Source organism: Dromaius novaehollandiae, chromosome 8 (genome assembly GCF_036370855.1).
Source record: "Dromaius novaehollandiae isolate bDroNov1 chromosome 8, bDroNov1.hap1, whole genome shotgun sequence".
Taxonomy (NCBI): domain Eukaryota; kingdom Metazoa; phylum Chordata; class Aves; order Casuariiformes; family Dromaiidae; genus Dromaius; species Dromaius novaehollandiae.
The window spans coordinates 42,849,119-42,871,543 of NC_088105.1; the positions used below are offsets into that span (position 1 = coordinate 42,849,119).

The window sequence follows — 22,425 nt, forward strand, 5'->3', positions numbered from 1 at the left end:
TAAAAATAACTATGTACATATGAGACACGTAGTAAAGGCCCTGTATTCTCCAAAATCCCCTTACAATTACTTTTATATTGCAAATACAGTCTTTGAGCATCTGAGTACACGACACAAATCGTAGCGCAGTACACGAGCATCTCAATTCAGGATACGACAGAGTCCTCTGTGCTTCAACACGCACACTGCTTGGCTGCTTTTACTGTTTATTGCCGTGGTCGGGAGTCAGCTTGGTTCCTCACAGACCAAGGCCCGGGGAGCTCCGTCGCGTGCACCGGGGACGCCGGCAGCCCGCGGGGCTGCGGTGACGGCTCCCGCCCTTGGCTTTCGGTGGGCGCGGGTCGCCACGGGCGGCCCCGGGGTTGGGTCCCCACCGCTGCCCGCCAGAGCGGCGGCCCCGGAGCGCAGACACGGCCGCACCGCGCTGCACACGCTGCCGCTCGGGACACGTCGGCCGGGCGACGCCGCCGGCACGCGCAGCAGGGACCCCCCACACCGCAGATTCAGCACCCACCGCAGAGCACCACCCACACCGCAGACCCACCACACCCCAGCAGCCACACCACAGACGCTGCAGCGACGAGTACAAAGCTCCTGTGAGTCTGAATGCACTTTTTTTTTTTTTAATTTGCTCATCAGTAATTGAAGGCGTCACGGCGTCACGCCCAGCGCCACCTCGGAGCTGGCCCTTCTCCGCAGCCCCGCGGCTCTGCTCGCACGTCACAGCGGCTGCTCTGCACCGCGGCGTGCACCGAGCTGCACCGCACACCCCTGCACCGCAGCACCCCCGCACCGCACCATCCCACCCCTGCACAGCCCCGCACGGCCCCGCAGCACCCCCGCACCATCCCACCCCTGCACCGCACCATCCCACCCCCGCACCGCACCATCCCACCCCTGCACCGCACCATCCCACCCCTGCACCGCAGCACCCCTGCACCGCACACCCCTGCACCGCACACCCCTGCACCGCACCATCCCACCCCTGCACCGCACCATCCCACCCCTGCACAGCCCCGCCCGGCCCCGCAGCACCCCCGCCCTGCACCACCCCTGCACGGTGCCCTCCCCACGCTGCGCCCCGCACTGCACCCCCCCGCCCCGCGCCCCCCCCCGCACGGCCCCGCCCCGCGCCGTCCTGACCCTGCCCCGCCCCCCAGCGGCCGCTGCCCCGCACTGCACCGTCCCCGCCCCGGCCGCCCCTTCCCGCGGGGCTCCGGGGGCTCCGGCAGCCGCCCCCCCCCCGAGACGGGCCCGGAGCGGAGCGGGGGGGGAGGCGGCTGCGGCGCGGCCCCCCGGGGGGAGCACAGACAGACAGACCCCACCTTGTATCTAAATCTTTATTAGAACAAATCCCGAGAGCTGTAAAACAGTAACAACAAAATTAAATATTAAACACTTCGGTTATCAAAGATATTTAAACAATACATTTCTATTTCTGCACAGCAGAAGCAAACAGGTTTTAGAGCTCAAACTGTCATGTGCTCATGTTAATTTGGTTTTGGCATGAAAATAACATAACCTTAACAATCACATTAAGAACAGAAAGGAAGGGATGGTCAAACAGACAGCAACCTCTCTTCCACTTCTCAGACCTTAAATGGCCTTTCTGTGATTCTACGATTTGGGACAAATAGCTGTGAACTTTCTGTAACACAGAGGAGCAGACAGTCTTTATGTTAGTAGCACTGGTGTTACCTAAACACGAAGAAACAATTATATTTCTAATTTGATTACAGTGCAGTACAAATTACATTACCTGGAAAATCATCACCTGTATCAAAAATTAGAAAATTAAGGGTCATTTATAAAACACTTCCCGAATAGCAAATAATCAGTCTAAAACTGCAGAATCAACTTCGTGTTTGTGAACACACAAACACATACATTACTGTAGTGTAATATGTATCTGCAAGTTCCCACTTTCATTCCTCTACCCTAACGAGCAGGAGCCCAGTTCTCCCCTCAGTTACGCAGGTGCGGTAAGTCTGAGCAGTGTAACTGAAAGCAGAAAAGACCCACTTAGAAGTTCACTATCCCATAAATTAAAGCTACAAAAAATCTACTACTAAAACTCAGTCTTACATTATTCTTAATTAGATAATTATTTGCAACACCACCATTGTCACGTTTTCTGCTGGAGCACACAGAATACTTTCACGATCCAACAACAGTAACAGTGAAATTGTGCGTGCTGCAGTATTTTGAAAAGAAGACCAATTTATTTCAATTATATTAATTTTATATCAATTAATTTCAAGCAAAGAGAGTTTTTTTTTTTCCTTAGCTAGCCTTTTCTGGTTTGTAGTCTACATGATGTGAATAAATGTCAAAATATAAACCGGGTAAAATAACAGCCAGTAAGGCACTTTGTCAGAGAGGACACAATTGTCCAGGCTGGGAGACTAGCGATTAGCTGGAGAGAGACATTCTGCATTACAGAAGACAGTCAATCTACGCTTTATAATCATTCTTGTGACCACCGATTTTAGAAGAATGCTTAATGACTGTCCAAGAGTAAGTTTAAGATTGTGTCCTCCAAAATCTTTCTACCACTCTACAGCGGAATATGCAACCGTAAAACATTTCGTTATTTGAAATAGTAATGTTTAAAAGACTATTCAGCATCCTTAGAACACCCAGTTCACAAGGATTAATCGCTAAATGCTACTTGAAAAAAAATCAGTATAAAAATGAACCCATCTTTCTTGCTTGTTTTGTTCGGGGGGGGGGTCTGGTTTTAAATTTCTTTACAAAATGTGAAGGCTTGACATTAAAAACTTTGGTGTAAAACATGCAAATAAAAGCCATCCATTAGTAGGTCATAGGGAGACAGTGCACCAAACCAGGACTAAAGCAAACACGGTTGTGTGGTTACGATAATGGGTATTTTCTACCGTCTCTTGGTTTCTACATTCTGCTTGTTCAAAATCTTCAAAAGGGTTTTATTCATGTAAAAGGGTCTTTCTGCGGAGCCAGCATGTCTCTCTGCATCTTCCACTAGGAGGGAGAAGGGCAGAGTCAGCGGCCCGGCCGGCGGGCAGGAGCGGTGCCACCGCCGCCTGCGACCCCCCGGGGCTCCTCCGCTCTAACGCCGGGCACGGCCAGCCCGGCCCCGCGGCCGGCACCAACGGGGGTTTCGTCACCGACACCCCGGGGCTCGGCGTCAACGCCTAGAACCTCCCTGGCTGTGTCCTGCCCTGCCCCATGTTCCACCCTCTGAAGCGAAGAATGGAACTTTAAATTTTATACTAAATCAAGGAAACAAATAAAGGTCCAAATCCATAAATCTCACTTTCAGTACCTGCGGTATAAGTTAGCAGACTCTCGCCCACAGGATTAGTTAGGAACCACTCTAAATTGGTCTTAAAACATTTAAAGTGATTCTTTTCCAAGTAAATACTTGCATTAATTTCTACTTAATTGATCCATTCCAATTTATTTTTAAAAGCCAATTTTAGCAAGAAATTATTATAATTTATCCAATTTACTGACTACAAAATTTACATGATATTGCTTTGTATTTTCACAGTTCTCTTAACTACATCATTAAGAAAATGGCTTTTAAATTTTCTTCTCAAAAATGTGGACCACTTACATTCTAAGCAATTTTCACAAAATAATGAGTGGAGCAATATTTTATATATATATATTTACTGTATATAAATAATAATGCTGTTTAAAACTTTGACTTTTAGAAATTCATCTAGCAAATGCATAGGTTTGTTACAAAAGTCTTCTAATCAAGTAACTGTATACTATTTCTATTATGTTGTATTCCTAATAAACTCTATGGTTACATTCATATGACAAAAAAGCACATTGTATTCAGAAATACGCTTTTTTCCCAGTAAGACACTCAAGTCTAGTAGAGAAATATAGATTTCTCAGTAGTCTCTTCGGCTGCAAACTAATTGGACAGCAGTCAACCAAAAATGCATTGGAGCTTGGACTGGAATCATAGTCCAGCAGCTTTTTAAATCATGAAAAGGTGGCACAAACTTCCCCCAAATTGTTGACTTAATTCTCAGAAGAGGTGAGAGTTTTAGGGGGTTGTATATTCAATGTCGTGCACATGATTAGATGGGCATGATGACGACGATGATAATGAAAAACCTTATACTCCTCAGTCAAGCACCTGATTTTTGGAAGGCAGGTTCAGCCCTTTCTGAAAGTCAAGTTTACTCTAAGGTATCTTAAAAGGGTTCTCAAAAATGAAGATGTCCAAAATCACTAGTTTCATTTGAAACTGTATGCCTTTATTTTACGCTAAGTCCTAAACTGAAACACCCGTTTGTGCTTCGGGGGAAGAGCTACATTGCTCCCTGGATGGAAGAGAACGTATACCAGGGTCCGGTCCGCACCTGCACTGCAGTCTGCAGGCTTTGCGGATGCCGCCCTGCCCACGACTCCAAACGCATGGGGGGTCATAATTCACCCGTGCATTAACGGCACCCCAGACAAGCAGCATGAGGAAGTGTCTTTCTGCTTTTGTGGTGAATAAAGCACTCGCAAACTGGAGCCACAAGTCACAAGAGCAGTATCGCTCTGCGATGAGGGCTGTCAGTAAATATTCCCCCAAAATCTGACCTTAAATCAACTGGAGAATTTGCCTTTCTCTTTGTGACTTCAGTGGATTCCTTGGGCTAGAAAAGCATTTCCAAGAGCTGAATTCCTCTTACAACAGATCTGGGAAAAGTATGTCACTCCTGAAATGTGGGCAATAATGTTCTTATTCACTACTGTGGAACCCATGAAAACTGGGGGCAGGTCTCTGGCATGCATGATGCTCATTAATGAGTTAAAACATTTTCAGTTTAGCTCATGGAAATGACAGTCTTGAAAAATGTCTTTCATTTTCTCATGCTTGACGATTTTTGTACTTTTCTTTTTAGCATTCCAATACAGCATTAGACTGCTTCTGTGAGCACAGCTCTTGCTGACTTCAAAAATAGTTCCATCTAAGGGAGGTTCATAGAACTGAACAGAATGTTAGTGTGTTTTATACTGAAAGACTTTGAACTAATAATCAGGCAGCTTCAATAATCTAAAAGCACACAATCTTTTGGAGCATCTTTCAGTAGCGATATACTTAATCCTGTGTCATCAGAAGATTCGGTTCTGTTTCTTACCTAAGTATCTTACTGCTTGAGCCACTGAGACTTTGGAGACCTAAAGAGCGCATGCTTTGCCCTTAGCATCAGCATGGTCATTGCAATGTCTCGTAAGAAGCCCTTCTGAGCCAGGCAGAGGCAATGGGGACTCCGTGTGCACATATACAGCCAAGACTCTTCTCTGAGGAAAAACTGCATTTGGTTTTCCTTTCAGCAAAGCTCAACTTCCTCATAATGTAAAGCATAATCAGAGAGTCATCAGAGATGGGGACATTAACACAAGGACATCTCATACACATCAGCTGAAAATGATACATTTGCCATCTTGTACCAGATGAAACCTCATTTGTGTGAGCCACAAATCATATTAAGTGCAATGGGACCTTCCCTCACTTACATCATCTTTTAAACACAACTCATAGAAAACTTCTCTTTAAGCAACATCCACTGTAGTCTTCTCTGGCTACCTTCTTTGGGCCTACAGGGTGCCATTCTTCATTTCTTAAAACACACACTTGTGGATGTGATTAAAATATTACTACATTTTCCAGTGTAGGGAATCATTAATGCATGTATAATCACAGTTTAAATGGCTGTGAACAAGCTTGTACAAAAAAATACAATCATAGCACCATATTTACAAATTTAGTACCATCTGCTGGTTAACTAGAAATTCTCTAACTATTTTTTTATGGCTAATTAGGTTATAGGGTAGTGCTTTCAGAAAATTGCCTGAATATCTCTTACAAATATACACTTATAAAAAGAAATGTTATCAAAAATGCTGTCCTTTGAGGCAGCAACTTGTGTTAAAAAAGTTATTAAAACATTGCTCATTATAGACTTAAAAAAGCTTCAGATTTACATTTTCCTTTTGATAGGCACTCTATAAACTAAAATGTGGCCTTGTTTCACAGCTGTTAAAGTATTTACTTATCTAGTTAATTGTCACCAATGTTGCTCATTTTTTATAGATAGAAGCAAAAGGAAAAAAGAATCACCCATTAACTAGAAGCATCATTTACAGTTTTTACTTTTGCCTACTTTATACATGTGTTGCTTAAAAGTGACACTGTTTTGATGTTGAGGTTTACTGTATGTTATCCCACTGCCTTCTTAGGGCTTAGTTCCTTCTTTCCTAGAATTCGGTGAAGGCTAGCTGACATGAAGTAGGGTTTTGCTGTAGATCCATCATTTCTTTCCAGGTCTTCACCTGAATTTACACCAGCAAAAGCAGTCAAAGCAGCAAGCAGCAGTGCAGTCAGACACACACCAAAATGGGGAGGAAAGAAGAGAGAGAGAGAGAATTGAAGAAGGGAAAAGAGCAAAAGAACCAACATTAGAAAATCTCAAACAAGACAATTTAGCTGTATTGTTAAGTTGCTGAATGACACCATAAAATTTCTATTTTCTCAAGCCAGAAGAGGCTTTACATAAGACACAGAGACACACACCTAGCTATTTTAAAATGACAGAAATATCTTTTTCAGTCTCCCAGTTCTTTGGTTTGGCAGTATCACTGGAAGTTTTCAGAAAGGCTCATGCATCCAGACTGGTAGCCAAATTTTCCAAAGAAGCCTGGCATTTTGGCTGCTTATTGCTAGAAAATTTGTCCCAAAGAGAGCTTTGGATTTACGCACCTTTGAAAACTGGACCCCTTTTTCACTGCCTAAGAAGTTCTTTTGAAAACCTGATGCCATGGGTGCACAATATGCTGTATGATCTCCTGACCATTACTGAATGAAGCACGGGAACTAAAACAGAGTATGAATTGAAAGTAGTGAGATGTGCATGTTACATTTTTCCTACAGAAGGTCATAACTAAATCACAAAGGTCCTAAGTCACAGTCCAGTGAACACCTTCCACACTAACGGGCAACCTGGTAGGCGTGCGCAGCGGAGCACAGTCCCTGCACCTGCATTCTTGCAGGGGTGGGCAGCTCCACCTATACACAACCGGCCAGAGCAGTCAGAGGAAAATTCTGTATATATCCCCACGGCATCTTCCTTTCTTCTCTAAACAAAAAGCTATTGTCCCCAGGCCCGATGCACAGAAAGTATTACAAGGCTGCCAAACACACCATTTGCCTTTCCTGACATGTAACAGGCTGCTCTAGGGGCAGGATTTCCATCTGCTCCAGAAAAGCACAATGCACCTTCCTGCTCATGCTCTACACAGCCAGTAGCACTAGACTGTGCTGTCTGGCCCTGCAGGTATCAGTGGTGGAACTGTTTTTGCAAAATGCATCCATCGTGTCGGTTTCTACATCATCAGCCCTCCTATTCAAGCATTACTTATCCCAAATCATCGTTTATGTGCTTACATAAATGTGACTGGATGAAGGCCAAAGATAGAGGAGAAAAATCCCTGTAAGGATCTTTGGTTGCAAAAACACTATCTTCTTCCAGCAACTCTGTGCATAGGCCACCTGATGACACCTTTAGACCCCTCACAGGTCTAAAGATGTTACAGAGCTGCAAAGAGAGATGTTTCCCAGGAGAAAGTAACCAGTCCGAACCAGGAGCGCTCTTCCATCGCAGAGTGATTATTTGGAGTTCTTTGATGTATACTCACAACTGAATGCATTTGCTGAGCTTCACTTTAACTTCAAAAAAACCCCAAGACTTTTTAATGTTATTTCAAGTTACAATCCCTGTCTTCAAGGAGACTCCAAAATGAAAGCAGCTAAACATGACCAGCCTTTAGTTCCCATACGAGGAAAATGAGGCAGGCAATAACCTTGAGCGTGCAGAGCCACCTGAACGACACAGTTCCTGCAGATCGCTCGGACAGATGTGGTCCCAGTATCTTGCGGCAAGCAAGGCTACGACAACACAATTCTTTCCTTTGCATGTGTTGCTATAACACCTTCCAAATACAATGCTAACCTGGCTTCAGTGAAACAGGTCAAAATAAGAAGTGGTCTGTCTCCTACTCCCTGCCATCACTTTTAAGCCTAAATGCCTATAAATCAATTAAATGTGTCTTTGGCGTAAATTGAAAAGAATACTTGTTAATTTCTGTGTACCAAGAAAACAACAAACCAGTTCTACTAGTTTGTTAAGTTCCATTCTATTCTAAATATCACAAGTAATCATTTATTTATTTCCATTTCAGCCAGTTTCTTGGAGATGCATGTGTGTGATATCTACTGGTATTTATGTTTCTTTAGAACCAAAGTTTTTCACCCAAGATAAATCTGAGGTCGCTCTCAACTACACATTAGTTTCCAGTTTTCTGTGATATCACAAGTGAGTCTTGTATCATGCTTGTATGTGACTAGCACAAAAAGAGAACCATTTTATCTTCTGCGTGTTTTCATAATTTTTTAAAAAAGTAAATACATTTTATTCAGCTTTAAAAAAAATCCTCAGAGATGGGGAGTATATGCAAGTATACAACCAATTTGCCAAAGAGAAAGCAGTAAAAAGAAGGAAAAATAAATATAGTATAAACAATATAAATCACCAAAAGGTCTGTGGGGTGTCTTTAAAATTCATGAAATGTCTTTGGACTATTGCTTTACATCACGTGGTAAGAATCCCACACTTCCAGAGAAAACAGAAAAGTTTCCGATGTACAGATAATCGGTGATATTGGCTCTTCCATGTGAGGAAGGAAGGAGAGGATTCCTAAACTATTGTCAAGCATACAACGTCCGAAAGACATGATGAGCGGAATTGATGCTATGGCCTCAAACTAACAGACTGATAAGGGGTGCTACTCATTTTAGCTCGATGTATATGAAATCACCCTCAGAACAAGTGAAGGAAAAACCTAGAGTTAGCAGGAAGTCAGTAATTTGAGTGGGACCTGGAGTAACAGCAAGAGATGTAAGTGGTGAGTGAGTTTACAGTAAGAATAGACTAATAACAGATTTTTGAAGGGGACTGAGTTTTCTCAAGAATTTTGCAAGGTTGCTTTATATATCCTGATTTGTATACTTAGAGGTTCATCCACTTCCACTGCCCATTTCTGAAGTCATCATAATCCTCTGCTGTGACACACAATCATTTCCACAGCAACTAGCTGCAAAGCCAGAATTAAGCAGGGAATAGGTAGGGAATGCCATCAGGTAGGGAATAAGTAGAAGGAATCAATGAAAAGTTAAAACACTGAGCTTGTCTTCATGTGACTAATGTGATTTTCTTAGCAATAATAGACTAAAGAGAGACTAAAAGACCAGAATACATTATTACGGTGTAAGCAAAATGTACTCAAAAACCATTCTTGCTCTGTCTTGGTAACAATGAAAAAAGGAAGAAAAATGCACTACATACATTGGATGGAATTCCCAAGCACTCTGTGGAAGTCAGGAGGTTCAGACCCCACTCCAACACCCCAGTATAACCTTCCGTATCCTGCATCGACGGCAGTAATTGAACATATACTTCCAGATTTCTCTTGCTGTGTAAACAATGTACCCACTCACTGAGTGGAAAGAAACCGTGTGATCCCTTGCTTTCTTCAATGGGAACGCTTCTGATTTTTCACAGATGTAAGAGGTGAAATAGCCCCACCCTACAGAAGGCTATTCTTTCTTCCATTGCAGTAAAGCTGCATATGAAGATACCAAAAGAACGTTTCTCACTGATTTTGTTCCCATGATTCTTTGGCACCGCAGGATCTCCACAACCACTCCTAACCCTAGTCCCTTGGGAAGCAGGCTTGAGAAGGTGAGTTTAACTTCAGTCATGATTCAGAGGAAAGAAAGAGAATTTATGCTATCATAAGAGAAGAACCAGTACTACATGTTTATCTTGCCTCAGTGATTCACTGTGCATATGATGGATCAAGACCATGATTACTTAGTAGTCCCATAGTATTATCAAATAATTCAGCCAATTGCTACAACAGTTACTGCCATTTGGACCTACCAGAATGCCTTTCACTATAGAAAAACTGTATCTTTATTTCTTTAATTCAATAAATCCAGCAAATGTCCTACAGTGACCACAGCCTTTTCTTACAATCATGTGCTAATTTGAGACCAACTGGCTTCTCTTGTCATTTTTGTATTCTCTGACTGAAGAAACTGAGCACCAGTCCAGAGAGCCAACGACTGCTTGCTATTGGGGGTCCAAGAGACAGACAGCTTCTCAAACGGTATTTTGCATGAATATAAAGGTAACTCGGCATGATACTTTGTTCAGGGCTATTAAGTTGAAACCAAAGGGCCAGCAATAGCTATCAGTGAAGAACAACACATTGTATAATAAAGAAAAACTTGCTAATAGCAAGAGGTTTGAGTGAATTGTTGCTACACAGAGCTGTTTACAAAGCATCCGGAAGCAAATTATTAGAGAAAGTTCTGAAAAGAAAGCCAGGTAGTCCAGTGAGCCATAGCTACCTTCCACTACTGAAACTAATGGCATTTGAATACAGAAACACCTCTGCACTCAAGCAGGCATCAAGGAGCCAGTGTGAAAAGCAGAGGCAATTCCTTCTGGTGACATGCTAGCAGATGTGGGGGAAAAAGGAATAGGAGTAAAAAAATCACCTTGTCAGTTCCTTCTTCCTGCAACCTGCAGGTATTAGTGAAAGAAAACTTAATACTTACAAAAGCAGAGGAAAAGTGTATCGACGCACATTGCATAGACGCTGAAGAATCCATGTGCGACTAAATAGGAGCCAATAATGACAGTCTACAAAAAACAAACCACAATCAAACCTCAAATGTTAATTTGGCACCAGTGTGCCAAAGACTGTCACAAGTCAGGGGCCTGGTCTGCTAAGCAAATTTGGGAGGATTTAATTGCAGCTCTATAATTCTACAATAGGGTTACTGCTGTGGAAAGGGATCACGTTTCTAACATACAGTAGCCGCTGGTTTTTTTCAGCTGCCAAACTGGGGCCACGTCAACCCCCATACAGAATATATCCCAAGAACACTCTGAGCTCCTTCAAAATATTTTTCTGAAAGATCCCAGAGATGTTCTGGCATCTATGGGGCCCCAAAAGGAGAAAGAATTGCATCACAGGTCTCTCCCATTAGGAGCTGCACCACTGTCATCGGTGCCTCACCACCGGCCTTTGCTGTCTGGGGAGTCTGAGAAATGCTTAGGTGAGATCTACCCGTTCCGCAGGAGCGGCCACGGCAGCGCCCTGTCTGCCTGATGGGTCCGGGGGGACGTGGCAGATCAGAGGAGGACGGTGTGCCAGCCGGAGCAGGACGGAGAAGCTGTCACCAGCACGTGCCCCAAGTAGCCTGAATGCCTCAGACTGCCCCCAGGGCTGGGGCGATTAGCTGATAGACTTACCAACAACGGTACCCAGTAGTAGTTTAATGTTGGTGCTTCCTTTGCAAACACTGGTATTCTCTGAGTGAAGAAAAAGAAGGCGAGAACACCTGCAAGAAGCACACAACATCAGTTATTCCTGGGGTGACGGTGACCTTTTAACTCCAAAGGAATGGTGAGACAAAAATAACAGACAGTAGACGCAAGGTTTGTTTATACAAGAGCCTTTAAACAATAAATTCCTAGATATTAATTATCTCCTAGATCTGTATTCTGACCAGAAGTGAGATGTAAATGAATGAATTATCATAAAGATACTCATGGGGCCAGAAAGATTTTAATCAATTGTTTTGTTTCACCATTCTACTGGATTTAGTATCAAAATTAACAAATAACGATAAACAAGACAATAACGTGGGATAACATCAAAGACCTTTGGGTGGATCTCTTCTAAAATAAAAGTTAAGTAAGTAGAATTCTGCTCATTAGCTTTTATTACCTGAAGAAATACCTAACTATTTCCAGATTAAAAAGAAAAGTGGTAGTGCTAGGGATAAACGAAATAATAAATCTACAACAGAAGAATGCATCTAGAACAGAAATAGCCAAAGAATTTATACCTGAAGAGGAAAAAGACATGAATTAATCCCAGTACTTCATGGTTTACATTTCAGAGAATAAGTTTCGTATCAAGTTTGTTGTTCCAGTTTGAAAGTGATTCTACATTAATGACAAAACATTTTAGATGTGGCCTTAGTGCTAATTTACAACTTTTGGTAAAAACAGAATCCATTTGTAATTCTTTTTAAGTATACAGAATACAAAACATGGTTATTAGTAAAATAATGTATTAAAACTGCTGTGACAATTTAGGAAAGCATTAAAGGAATATTGCCAACCTGAATTTCTGAAAGTGCTTTAGTTTTTAAAAATCAATTTCTGACAGCAAACTATGAATACTATATTCTGATATTGACTGATAAGCAAAGAAAACCCTATAAGGATGTTAGAAATATTTTGTTCATTTCTTTTACTACAGCTTGGAGGATCTTTTGAACGGGCTTGAATACAGCAGAGCTTCAGGCGCTTCTTCTGTAGACCCACACTTCCTCCGCCAGTGTGTGCTGCCTGCTGCCAGGTGAATAACATTTGCAGCTTTGCTCAGGTCTCATGAAGGGAGAACAGATTGTGGCTGACTTACAGGATGCAAGTTTGGTTTGATCCAGCTACAAAACTTTGGCTGTGGAGGTTCTTGTGCCAGCAATACATGCAAGAACAGTAAAAGCAATTATGGAAAAGATGCTGTCTAGAGCACACAAAAAGGCGGGGGGGGGGGGGGGGGGGGGGAAACGACATTATTCTAGTGCAGTCTTGCAAATCCTTGGATGCAGGAACAGCTTCCTGAATAGTCAAACCCATGAGAACCTCCAGCCCTTAACAGAGTACATATGAACATGGCATACTTGTGGGTACCAGAAAATAGAAACATACCATTCAGAAAGAACTGTTTAAACTTACCTACACCACCGGCAACGAGAATTTTCCCCAGGAATAAAAGAAAGTCTGTAACTTTGTCCAGAACCGCAACTCTGTTCAGTAAAGGACAAATTATACATAAACATCACAAAACAGACATTTGTATTCTTCTTCCTTACATCTATGGCTAATTTGCAAAATATGATCAAGAAGTTGTCTTCTGCTGGTTTTTCAGACTGGTAATAAAATAATGCAGAAAAGCAACATTGAGAAGGGCTAGGTGATAGCCTAATGTCCTGTGGCCAACAAAGCGCTGATCCTCTTGTTAAGGCTTAATGCAGCAGAACTACTGACAGCACTTGAAGACTGTTTATTGCCTTTACTGGTTAAAAAAACCCATCATCAAAGTATCTTTATTTCAGTCTTTCTATTAGGGTCACAGAGGGGCCAGCCCAGGAGAGGCAAAGTGCACACTAAAACAAAGAGCAATGTTTGTGCGGGTGGCTCACAGGTTTTCTGTTTCTTGGTCCCATCTGGCAACATTCTATTATTCCAGAATACGCCAAATCTACAGAACTATTTTAAGATGTCACTGTACAACACTGAAGGTGGGAGATCTCAAAGCAGAGAGACAGTCCCAGATGAACGAATGAAGGTAGACAGAAAAACTGGCGGTAAATCTGCACTGCCCAGCCCTCGCTGAAAGAAACAGCAAAGGAATGGTAAGGAAGAGGGGTAAAACACAGGCTTATCGCAGAGAGTTTCTGCTCAAAATCCTGCTAGACTCCCTCATCAGAAACTGCAGGCAAATGACATGGAAAATGAGCTATTGTCAGCCTCCTGACAGTGCTGAAGGCTATTTTAATGGTGATATGCAGTACTGACGACCATGAAAGATAAGCATTTAGCAAACATTAAAGAAAACAAGTCATCATTAGCCTGTCAGAGTTCAGAATCATAACCAAAATACACAAGACAAAAACATCTCCTTTGAAAACAATAAAATCATATGCCTGGTTTTTAGCTACTGCTTACTGATGAAGAGCAGAAGCACGAAGGGCAGCGAGGCGACGGTTCAGAAGGCAGTCCCACTTTCCTGTTGCACGGGTGCTACAAGGTGTGGACACCCCTACTCTGATGCTGATGCCAGCTGACACAGTGAATGTATTCCGTTCTCCCATCTCCAACTCTTTCCTCCTTTTTCTTAAGCATTGTTCCCGTGTTCCTCTCTTTCAGCATCCCCCTCCATTCCTCTCCTCCTCCCAGTCCTTCACTAAATAATGTGAACTACTGAACCTGTTTTACTGTGTCTCCTGCTTGGTAATTAGATTGCCTGCTATTGCGTCAACATGGCCTGCTCCTAAGTTCTTCTCCCATTCTTTTTGATCTCACTGTATTACAGGAAGAGCCAGGAGCAATGAAGGAAAGTACTGACGAGAACAGGGAGCTTGGCAGCAACCTTGGTAGTGGGGAAAAGTGCCAGGGGAGTTCCCAGCACCAAGAGAGCTCTGCCTATGTTACATATCAGACACTGTTTTTGAAAGCAAAGTACTCCCTCTTCTTTCCTGCCACTCTCTAACACCTCATAGGTTTTCTGGGAAAAATTTGAATGCTTAGGTCTTTCCATTTTCCTTTTCAGAGAAAGCAAATGGACCAAAGCTCAAGAAACACACAAACAGCAGATGATGCACCCACTGATGTATAACTGTAGATTTCCTCTCAGGTGCTCCGTTGCTTCCTTGGAAGCACTCTTAAAACCTACGAGGGTGCTGATGATTTTAAAAGCGCAATCTTAACAAGACTGTCTGCTCGATCAGACCAGCTTTGCCTGGGTTACTCTGCTGGACAGCTTGCTGAAACACACTGGCCATTAGAAGTGAGGGCCATTTCTGGGGACAGAACCAGCTTAAATTAATTTTCGGAGTAGAGGCGGGAGAGGAAAGAAACGTGTCCTCGGAGTGCAATAGCAGGAAATCTTGCCATTGCCAGGGACTGGGAGATGGTACCTTACCTCACCACATTACGCATGAGCAGAAAGAACGCCTCCTTTGCTGAGGTGCAGAAGTTTTTTCCATATATGGCAATCTGCAAAGTAACAGTAGTTGTTTGATAAGTATTTTAACTAATTAGGATAACTCCTTTTGGAATCTTACTGAATGTAATGCAGAGTTCTCTCTAATCTTAATTAGAAAGACAGAGCCTTGACAGAACATCACCCATCTTTCCTCTCCAAAGCACCCAGTTGCAAGCATGATACCCTTTGAGATCTTGCAGGCAACAGAGCCAATACTTTATTTTCCAAGCAGAAGAAGTAAGGTACTTGCTGAGGGATTCTTCTAGCTTTGTTACTCACACTGAATTTACAGACAGCAGAAGGAAACAGGCACTTGTAGAACAAAAGTGAGCTGACCTGTTTTAACTATCTCCTTGGACCTGACTCTGCTCTCACTTAAGAGCAAATAAGGAATACTAGTATTGAAGTCAGTGGAGTTCCACTGGCATAAAGTAAACCAGGTAAAGTTATTCAGGAATATATATATATTTTTTCTGGACTAGTGTCCTCAAGGGTAAGATACACTAAAATAGTTCTTCTGGAGTTTCTGATATTAATGCAGTCGGTTTGTCTACTGTAAACAAGACCGTCAAAAAGAATACTTCCTCTTCAAGATTGCGTTAATCTGAAACACCTTTTGCATGAATGTGGGTTTTAACAGACCCATTAGAGCCACCTCTGAGAAAACAGATCTGCTACTGTAGAATTCTTTCACTGAAATTGCTTCAAGTAAAAACATCGTGGGCTGAAATCTGTGTATATTTATTTAGGTGAAAACCTGAAATTTGTCTTCTGGAAGCCAGTTAGTGTTATTTTAGAGTAACATAACTGCAGCCGCTAGTAGAATTTATGCTTTTGACTTCCAGGGGCAAATACAGATACCACCTGTCTTCTGACTTCCTTATCTAAAACACTGCCTTTTAACAGAAGTGTTAAAGTGCTTCAACATGCAACATGAAACAAGCCAGCTCTCCTGTCGAAATCAAGATTTGAACTGCTGATTCAGAGGGAAAGTCAACGATTTATGCCATCCCTTCCCACTTACTTTGCAGGGGGGTAAAAGGGGATGAGGGACAACAGGTACAGGCAAGAGGAGAGGCTGAGTTTACAAGGGAAAAAAAAGATCTCACTTTTTCACAGTAGGACCACATGCATTTCTTGAAAACTGACTTAAATCCTATTATTTATTCAGCAGATTCAAACAATGATGGCTGTTGACCAAGCAGTAGTGGCTAGGGTATTTTAGTGTCCTAGACAGGGGAGGCCACATGTTGAGAAAGCAAATACATACCATGATGTAGGCATTTCTGTTTATAAATTTTAAGAATTTTTCCAAACACCAGAAACAGCATTTCAGGCAGCAGAGTAGAAATCTAGTGAAGGAGTTTTGTGTACCTGAAAAAAAGGAGAGTACAGCATACAGAGAACTCATGAACAGTCTTCAGAACATAGAAAGCTATGCAGAAGGAAATCTTGAATTGCAGCAAAAGCAGAAACATTATTTCTTTTCTTCTAGGCATGGACTCTCTTTCATAACAAAATTTAGCTCACTAGCTTTCAATTAGATTGGATTCAAGCCCTGCTTGAATGCTTACATTAAGCTCCCAAGGATATATACTCCATTTGGGTAAATTAACACAGATTTTTTGGCTTCAAATGGAACTGCAATGGCTAATAACAATGTGGGATTTGGCTCTTAAGATAATCATAGCTGAAGAACCATCCTGGGAAACAAAGGAAATCATTTTTCAAAGGACTTCCTAATAACTTAGAGCAGATTCATAAATCTCACCTTTCAGTTTGTGATCCAAGTACTCCAAGATTACTCTAACAAGCTGGACAATTGCAAGAATTAAGGCTCCAAACGCCAGTGAACCTGTATGGTACCTAACACAAAATAAATGCTATTTAATGGTTAGCATTCACAGCAGTTAGCTCTGATTGTACGTTAGGTGCTATCACAATGGCACAGCACAGACATTCCCTACCAGCAGAAGATATCCCTTAAAATAAATCCAAAGCCTGTGCCTGAGTGTAAAGGTGGTCTTACCTCAGGCTGCCTAGAGTGCAGAGTACAACTCGCATCATTACGGCTCATCTGCTATCAGCCAATCCCTCTGAACAGTTTTGGAAGAGAAGCAACTGTTCTGGAATGACCGTGATCCTAGCTTGGACAGAGTATCCGTGGGACACAACTACACCAGCCTAGCTATGATGTGGAATGGGAACTAGCTATCTCTTATCTAAGAGAGTCTTTGTGTACCAAAAGATGGTTATAATTACACTATTCTTACAACTATGATTTTTAAATGTTTACAACTTAACTGTAACTAGTAAACTAGTAAAGCAAACTAGTAAACTAGGCACTTAATGAATCAGGACATCACCTCTAAGTTTACAGGAAGTGACAAACTTCTAATAATGAGAAAGGCTGAGCCTCTCATGACTACTCTTTCCTGCCTAATCATTGCCATTGGATATTCTAAGCCCTGTTTCCCTAGGTGTAAAAAGAGCACTTTTAGGAAACATGACAAGACACAACCAGCTTCACAATCTCACCGTATTGCTCGCCCAAATGAAGAGAAGAGCGGCCACAGTGGAATATCAGCAGGTTTCCGAAAGGCCCAGTAATAAGAGGCAAAGGCACCAGCAAGGGTACACTGACCCAGTGCAATTGCAAAGTTTACCAGCCAAAGAAAGACAAAGGCATTGGCTAACTGAAAGATGAAGATGTATTTATGGTATAGGCTTTCTCCTCCATAAAATGCAAAAGTACACTGAGCACCCGGACAAAGTTTGGTCACGTTGGTTGTGTTAAAAGTCTGTATAGAAAGAAAAAAAAAAATCAACATAATAATAAGCATTGAATTCTCTGTACAAAGTCTCTGAAGTTTAGTGGCTTAATACAAATCACATATTCTGATGTTTCATTAGCTCATTCAGCACTGCACTCCAATAGTTTTTAAACTATTTACATATCTAAGGGTCCACATTAATGTCTTCGGCAGGTGCTAAATTTTGAACTACGCAGTTAGTAAGCAAGGCAGTTCACCACACAAACTTTAAAAACACCAAGAGTTCTGCCTGAAACCTATACAAATGGAATTTGAATTTCAGAAATCTACTTTTAAGATACCTAAACTACTCAGTTTCATTAAAGAAAAGATGCTCAAGTAAAAAATATTATTTAAAAAACAGAGGCCAAATCTGCAGCTTGGGCAAATCACCATTGTTGAACTGAAATCAACTGAGTCATGACATCTTATATAAGCTGAGGATGCAGTCACAGCTTTCCTTTACACATCTCGGATTATTAAAAAAAAGGAGTCATATTAAAGTTGAATTACTTTTTCCTATTTCTGTTGTTCATATCATGTATTTGCCCAGCATGGGCAATGAAATGACAACAGTCCATTTCTAATCCCTTTCTTTTTCAGTGTTCATGCATCAGCAGAGTGGGGAACTGTTTGGGATACAGATACTATAACATTCCATTGAAATTTAAACACCGAAAGATAACTGTACTGATATAACTTTTCATAAATTCTTCTGGTTTTCAAAAAATACTTGAATTCAATCCTACAGTCAAGTCAAAACATTTGACTTAAAAACATCAAATATTTTGGACCTTCAGAAAGGTCACTGTTGTGCTGAGAAAATCCCAATATTTATTTGGATCTCTGCTTCTAAAATATGGCTGGTCCTTGGGCAGGTTTGAGGTCCAGCTTTTAAAATCTTCCATTGCTTTTTGCAGACCGCAAAACAGAAGCCTCAAGAATTTGAGAACACCCCTGAAAATAAAACTTATCTCTGTGTCTCTTTCTCAGCCTGTAAAATAGAACTATTACTATGTAGTTGCCTCACAGGACAGTTTAGCAGATTAATTAGTGTATCTCTGTAAATTGCTTTGAACAAAGAAAGCATTATCTGAATAATAAGTACTATCCACAGATTTAACATGAGTAATCATCGCTTAAAAATACGCATGTTTTCCACTAGCATTGCACAGGGACTTAATGTCAATTAAGAAATGCAATTAGCATACCCTTTTATTAGAGGTAAATATTAGTTACACTTACCTCTGGGTCACAACTCAGGTTTGCATACTTGCACAGTGTTTGATTAGCCATTACCTTATACACAGGCTCTCCTGATGTAGCCAGAAAACTGAATGAACTGTTTTAAGGAAGAATCACAGAACTGTAGACTTCAGGCAACTTAAGACTCCGCAGTGGGGAATCACTAGCTCGAAAGAACTTGTGCAGATAACAGAAAAATTGCTCTTGTGATGCAGAGGTGTATATGAAAGGCCGACAGACCAGACTGAGTTCTCTCATTATCTAGAAAACTAAGGAAAACTCCACCTCTGAACTATGATACCCCCTGCCCAGAACGGGCAAGGGAAATGACCTGGCAAGTTGCCTCAGCCTCTCCTACATATCTAGCTATGGCAAGGCAAATCACCCAATGCATCTTTGTCAGTTCATGTTTTAGTGGAAGCAGACACAAAGCATGAGGTAATTTAACATTGTCCTGAACAGCAACAGCTGAACATCTTTGCATGTGAAGGAAGAACAATTTGTTCTCAGAAAGCAAAACTTCCCCTTTCTGATACCTTGTCAACCCCTGCTGTTCCAGGAACAGCCAGCGGTTGCTGCTGCGCATTTTAGAGACGACTCAGTCCACTGTATGTTCTCTCATTCCTTTCCTATACCTTTCTGAACAAAAAAATCACCTGGAGCTTCCCCAGCTAAAGAAGAGAGCATTAACATGGGGCCTGTAGTACATGCAGTACAGTAAAGGCCATATTCACTCTTTGCTGAGGGCCCTATTTTACCCCTTAAAGCCAACCTTAGGTAGTATATAGAGCCTTGTATGATCCCCCTGCCCTAGCATGAATTTCAGTCCAGTTCTTTTTAATGAAATTAAAATCCACTGTCAGATTTGTGCACATCCAAATGTGCAGTGAGGAACAATCCTGCATCAGTAGAGCAAGTGCTAAGTGACCAAACTCTTGATACCGGTTGGCGGAAGACCTCTCCAGACATACACAGACAGAAGGATACACAGCTGTCACAGCCCAGTAGGAAATACAAATTGCAATGAGTAAGAAGGTGACGATTGGGTAGAACAATGTAGACATTATATAGCCAATAGCCCTGTGAAGGAAACAAAATATATCAGAAAGCTACAACAATTTAAGAAACAAGCTTTTCATCAGTCTTCTGTCATGATCCTTTTTACTTTGAGCTACCTATTGATATCGGCAACATGATCTAGTGCTGAGATCTCAGAATACTGCTGGTTCTGTCTTCAAACAGCTTCTCTTCTTCACTGTGTTACTTCTACCACTCCTCCTTTATTGGCAGCAGTACAGGCATCTTCATCTGTCTGCCACGTTCAAGTCTGTCTCCTACTTCCACTTGCACTTTTTCCACTCCTGCTTCTCAGATCATGGTCTTTACAGGTCATAAACCCATTTCCATCACATCTTCTCATGCCTACTGCAAACACTACCCTTTATTTCTATGTCCCACACCACTCAGCTCCTATGCTCTCCCTTCTGACCCTACGCAGTCGGAAATCACCGCTCACCACTTTGCCTTTGAGGATTCTCTTCCCAGCCCCTTTCCTGCCCTAAGTACTAGCTACTTTGGTGTGGGGACGTTTGACCTGTCTGTGCGTTCTGACACCTTCCTGAACGTGCCACACATGGGTGGTAGGGGCCTTTGGCTGTTGGCACACAGAAAGAATAAAGGGCCTTCTGCTGCTAACAGCTTAGAGAGCTCCCTTCTGCATCACAGCAGATGCTTCAGAGGCTGACAAAGAGGCTACGAACACTTGTGGCTGGAACGCGACCAGCCAGGAGGAGCATGAGCACGCTAGCTCCTCTTCTGCCAGCGAGCGACACGCTGCAGCCCCTCTGGCTAAACTGACTGCAGCTGTCTTGCAGGTGAACACCGTTAGCTGGGTATCTCAGTTGGTGTAACGTCTAAAAACATGTGTTTTTTTCACTGAAGCCTACAGGTTGGTTCTCTTCATAGTCCTCTCATATACCTCTTCCCATTCCTCTAATTTCTTTCCAGTAAATGTGCCAAATCCTCTCTAAGGATGTAATAATACATTAAGAGTCATGTAGGAGGACACAACCTTATGCTGTCTGAGAAACAATCACCACGTATTAACAGCGTTCAGCAGCCCATGGGAGGCCTTGTTACTTTCTAGTAAAACTATGGACAATTACTCCAACAGACTGATTGTTACTTGTTCCTAACTATGGATTTTAAGTCATTATTTGTATTACAAATTGTGATGTTTCTGAGAGAATAGTTAAAAGGTATCGAAAAGCATTATTTGATTCCCAGCCATCAGCAATTAGTTTTTCATATTCCTGAATACAGGGCATGGTCTGTTAAGTCTACAGTAATTATTTACAGTGTTTCATTATACATAAAAATTTCACCCTCAAGTGACCTTTCCACACTGCTGGAAAACTAGCGGATGTTTTCACTTCTCAGCAGGAAGTTTATGAAATTTCTGAAATGCTTCTATCTGTCAAGGTTGTGAACAAAAATGTTGTAGAGTGTTAAAGTGCTCCTGGATTTTAATCAACAGGCACTAATGAGTGGAATCAGGGGTGATGCCAGAATTGACTGCTACGGTCTACATTAGTAGTTGCAGAAGACTTCTTTAACTAAAGAACTGGTATTCCTTGTACTACTTGTTCTGCTCAGTAATCCCCATGCTGTGCTTTAACCCCCAACTTTCTGCCCTTGGTTGTGCAAGACGAAACTCAGGAAGAGCGTAGACCTCTAGAGGTCATTTAATAAAGTTAAAGATATATTAAAATCAGACAAACATACCTACTGCCTTCCTTCAACAGTGCAATAGCAATCCGGATCCGATTCCTCAGGAAGATCAGCATCAATATGATTATGACCTCAACAATACAAAGTATTATCACTGTAAAACAAAAAAAAAAATTAAATTTTTCAAGAACCAAACCAATATGTTAACTCTGTAAATTGACAGTACTGTCCTCATATTTTATAATACTGTTCATGAACTCCATAAAACTCTCACTGCACCCATCAGCCTTCGAGCCCACTTCATAAACTGGTAAGTCCTAGAGTAGGGAAATTCTACATGTGGGAGTTAGTCAGAATGTGTAGGACCCTAACATTAGCATTTTTAATTTCAGAAGAAAAATGGAACATACCATCCTTAGACAAAGAGAATCATTCACTTAAAAAAATATATGACTGTAGCATTTGGTCTTAATACAGTTTACCCTTAAATTCTATTATTCATATATATCATGTATATATCGCATGTTCATCATCCTATTCATAATGTCTGTGTGCCTTCAAACAGAGTAGTAACAGCAGTGTAATCAACATCTGCCATATATTTGTTCTCTCCTCTGCCTCTCCTTCCCTGGGGAGGGATGTGTGTGCTGCAGGCTTTCTTGTTCCTTTAGGCATTTGTTTTAAATACGCGTGTTGTTATCTGCCCCTGCACGAGAAGGCGATGAAGCACTTG

At 41.9% G+C, this 22,425-nt stretch overlaps 1 protein-coding gene across 4 annotated transcripts in view; it reads right to left on the reverse strand.

Moving 5' to 3' along the window:
• Window positions 1–1,458: 1,458 nt before the first annotated feature.
• The window catches only part of SLC44A5 (solute carrier family 44 member 5), a 127,190-nt gene continuing 106,223 nt past the window's right edge, over window positions 1,459–22,425 (reverse strand). For 3 of the 4 annotated variants that reach the window (XM_064516378.1, XM_064516381.1, XM_064516379.1), the window contains 11 exons: window positions 21,747–21,846; window positions 19,950–20,042; window positions 18,963–19,050; window positions 17,443–17,705; window positions 16,676–16,770; window positions 16,175–16,278; window positions 14,842–14,915; window positions 12,873–12,943; window positions 11,376–11,464; window positions 10,676–10,760; window positions 1,459–6,327 (listed from right to left, as the gene is read on the reverse strand). In XM_064516378.1, coding sequence (XP_064372448.1) covers window positions 6,215–6,327; window positions 10,676–10,760; window positions 11,376–11,464; window positions 12,873–12,943; window positions 14,842–14,915; window positions 16,175–16,278; window positions 16,676–16,770; window positions 17,443–17,705; window positions 18,963–19,050; window positions 19,950–20,042; window positions 21,747–21,846 — 1,175 coding nt within the window. In that variant the 3' untranslated portion in view covers window positions 1,459–6,214. The remainder of the gene's footprint in view (window positions 6,328–10,675; window positions 10,761–11,375; window positions 11,465–12,872; window positions 12,944–14,841; window positions 14,916–16,174; window positions 16,279–16,675; window positions 16,771–17,442; window positions 17,706–18,962; window positions 19,051–19,949; window positions 20,043–21,746; window positions 21,847–22,425) is intronic. The other variant, XM_064516380.1, reaches the window with a different exon arrangement.